The sequence below is a fragment of the Malurus melanocephalus genome, unplaced genomic scaffold (genome assembly GCF_030028575.1).
Source record: "Malurus melanocephalus ecotype Western Australia unplaced genomic scaffold, MMel_1.1 scaffold_445, whole genome shotgun sequence".
In the NCBI taxonomy this organism is placed as follows: Eukaryota; Metazoa; Chordata; class Aves; order Passeriformes; family Maluridae; genus Malurus; species Malurus melanocephalus.
This window is the reverse complement of record NW_026623677.1, coordinates 311,727-315,571: the sequence shown is the minus strand read 5'-3', so window position 1 is coordinate 315,571 and position 3,845 is coordinate 311,727. Positions and strand designations below refer to the sequence as shown.

Sequence of the window (3,845 nt, the reverse complement as noted above, 5' to 3'; positions counted from 1 at the left end):
AAAGCAATCTGGTTATCTTGGTCTGATGGGTCCAAAAGGGCAACTCTCGATCTACCAAGGGAAGTCTCCTGAATGGAAGCACCTGCACAAAATAATTCCAGTTTATCTTGTCATATCCCCCCTTTCATTTAGACTTCTGTCAATTATTTGAGAAAATGTGCACCTCACTCTCCCAGGCTATGTTTTTAATAGATTTTTTAATATTTGGAAAATTACATCACTTACTCATCTTATCCACATCAGCTGATTTCAGCATTGATGTAGGAGCCATAGTATGAGAATGTACTTGCTAAAAAAATCCATACAGAACTTTAATTGTGATGTTAAAATCTAATTATCATCAACAAAATTAAGTGGCTATCTGAATAGGGCTTCATGCTTTCTCTTGATATGTTACATAATTGAAATGAAAATACATTGATTTTTGCCCCTAGTCTTTCAGTACAGGTAAATGACAGGGCAACCTGCCTGTTTTGAGAGCTGGACCTTGGGACAGGCAGGACCTGACTGGAACAGTGTTTGTGGTATGGGCAGAGACTGTGGTTCAAGAAAAAAAATTGCTTTGTCTTATGGTGATGCAGGGGATGAACTGGACTTAGAGACCTGCACTGGTGTGATGGTCAGGTCGAGCCCAGGTGCCAGATGAGCAATAGCCCTGMAACCCATTCTGACATGTCTTATTGAGGGTAAGGGAGAAAAAAGGAAGAAAAATTATCTAGAACTTGATACAGGGCTAGGTAGCAGCTAAGCTGTCACTAAACTTCCTTTAAAATATTCTGTAACTTTATTTGAGTCTTCCGTAAGGTTAAGAAGAATTTATTCCTTTTCCCTGTAAACAATTTGAGTTAAATCTGGTTATTTTTGTCATTACTGTAAGAATCAGTGGGTTTGGGCCTTACCTTTTTCTCACATGCTGAACCAGTGTAGCCACTTCTGCAAGCACAGACGTTTGGTCTGATGCATCTGCTCCCAAATGGACAGTTTTGCTCACAAAGTGCTACAAATGAAAGATAAAGYTCTTTAGAAATACACTTAGAATCAATMTTATAATTAGGAAGTGAATGTTTCKAAATCCTGAAAATTAACAGATATTTTGTCATAGGCTTCTTATGTCTCTTTGCTCTCTTATGTTTAAAATTTCTAGTTTTTCCTTTTTTTCCCAATGATGGAGAAACAGAAGACTGTGACAAAGTAATCACCTTGGCTCAGTTGGAAATGGATCAGTACAAAGCCTAATTTTGATAGGCAGGATAAATTCTGGGCATTGATGGCTGAGCAAGRTTTGTGCCAAAATTGATTTTCTTTTGTTCCAATTAAAATAAATAACAGCTGTTGAAAGAGCTGACCTCAAGCTGAGATGAAAGAATATGTTAAATATGTACTCCCAAAGGTGATGCTATCACAATAAATAAATAAATGGGAGAATTTGGTGAACTTCACACTTTGCACCTCTGGCAACCAAATGAAAACATGATTTCATGGCCATAGAAAATCAGTAATGAGCTACTTATCCCATTGAAGAAGAAATCAGAAAAACATTTTAATCTTGAGTGCTATTGCATTTATAAAGGCCCAACAATTTGAAGAGATTCTGTTAATAAAAGAATCAGTGTCCTATTATTTTTTAAGCGAGTAAAAAGCAATTAGTTGAATTTCAGCAATTTTTCATCCTCATTAGCAGYTTCCATTGTTATGACATTGTTTTGGCAGAAAGGAAAAAGAACAGCCAATTCATAGGGCACCAATTCAAGAAGAACACACATGTCACACTATTTTAATTAGATCTCATGAGTTAAACCTTCTRTAAATATTGCCAGAATTTTGTTTCCTCGTTAGAGGCAGTCAAGYTAAATGCCTTCAAAACTGGTCAGATGTGACTCAACAAGTGGTTTCTTATATTTTCTTGTGTGGCAGAGGCATATAAGAAGCTGCCAACCATAGACCATTAAGACAGAGCTGAAAATAAAGTAGACACACGTCTGTGACCAGTCTCTCTCATGATGGAGCAGATTGGAATCAATTTGATGTATTCCTATGAGGATTTTTTTTTCCCTACAGAAAATCAAATTAAAGGGCTGAAGGATCAAATTCCACAATGTCAGTTTGTTGCTCTTAGGTTCTGATTTCGACACAGATTCAAGTTTATGCAAAGTCTTTGTGTTGAGATCTGAAAGTTCAGATTAAATTTAAAGAAGGGATAGATCAGGTCAAACTTCTTTAGGAAACACATTGTGGGATCCTAAGCCATCCAAAATTAATTCTCATAGTTATAATAATTGTCATAATGACCTTGGAAGGCCAATGGCATCATGTTTCACAACATCTGGAATTTGTTTTGGGTTTGTTCTGTCAGGTTGTTATGATGTCAGTGAGGAGATTGAGATTTTGACAGAGTGGGGAATTTTAAAATCTTGGTTTTGTTAAGTGTCTGTTGCAAMAGTCTCCTTAAGATCTAGAATTGTGAACTGCAAACTTCTGAATTTCTTCTTCTTCTGAGAAGGCAGGGGCAAGTTTGAATTCTGTTGTGGGTGAGGTAAAGGAGGAATGAAATTGCACTCAAACTGGAGCAGGGAAATGATCATCTCTGGAGTGCTACTCTAGCTCCTCCGTGAACCTTGAAAGGACAGATCTATAATTGGAAAATTCTTGGAGTTTCCCTCACTGGAACAAACATATTTCCCAACAGGGATTGATTGCATTGTCAGCAGAAAAGGCTTCTTGTACCCAAGCAAGTTTTGTTCCACTGTATGGTAAGCAGGAAGAGAGAGAACTGTGTATGATRATATTATTAAAGAAAGAACTGTGTGTATTTCTGTTATTTGTTTGATATGAACATGGGCTGGAGARAAATGGAAGATGATTTTCCTTTCAGCTTGGTAGTGGTTAAAATAGGAACAGGGAATGCAAAGAGAAGTGGATTTTTCTGCAGATCCCTATAGCATCTGGGGCATGCTATATGCATGGATATTAGATTAGTAGTAGGCTTTTTTTTTCTGTCGTGGTTTTCCTGATTCTCAGTGGATGCAAGAAAATTAAAAAAGGGAAAATATTTCCTCCTTTTTGAATCCTTTTCTTCCTGTCTGTCTCTCCCTGTTCACCCCCCAGCTTATTCCTGTACTTCTCAGAAAAACAAGAGCTCAGCTAGGAGGAAAGTTGAAAACATTTTGGARGAAAATTGGAATTGACATCACAGAGGATAATAACAGAGCTGAAGTTCAAATGAATATTTCATAAATGTATTTACAAGGGATGCTAAGCCACTAAACACTAAAAATGACACCAGCTATGTATGCATTATCCTGTACAGATTCAGCAAAGTCATTTAACAAGCTAAGCTTATGTTRAAATTATAATCAATAAATGCCAATTACAGAAGGAGTTTTATCCCTGCATGTTAAGAGAACAGAGCTATAATTTGCATGCAAACGACATTCTTTTCAAAATTATTTGCTTCTTTTTAAGGTTTGGAAGGTTTACAGAGGAAAGCTTGAAGAAATCCTGCCTGGGATGTTTTTCAAGGCAGAGAGAGAGAAGAATATTGAGGAGAAGAATATTAAGGAAATTATAAGGCCATAAGCTTGACACTTATAACATGCAAATAAAGAGAAGTTATTCTGAAGGGCAATGAGGAGCCAGTATGGGTTCAATAATATTAGAACARAAGACAGCAGCATGAATTTTAATGATGAACATCCTTCACAACTATAACCTTCTTATACTTTGTAATCAATTGTTAGAATTATACCTTGATCCCGCATTCAGAGCTTTAAACACAAGACTTGTATCCGTGGCCAGAARCCTTCTGAATTTACTGGGTTGTGCTTTGGGTATAACTGTCAGGGTGA

The 3,845-nt window shown here is 36.7% G+C and overlaps 1 protein-coding gene across 1 annotated transcript in view; it reads right to left on the bottom strand.

Moving 5' to 3' along the window:
- Positions 1 to 845: 845 nt before the first annotated feature.
- Positions 846 to 3,845, bottom strand: part of LOC130581923 (von Willebrand factor D and EGF domain-containing protein-like) — a 154,938-nt gene continuing 151,938 nt past the window's right edge. The window contains 1 exon segment of the mRNA XM_057380324.1: positions 846 to 997. Coding sequence (XP_057236307.1) covers positions 846 to 997 — 152 coding nt within the window.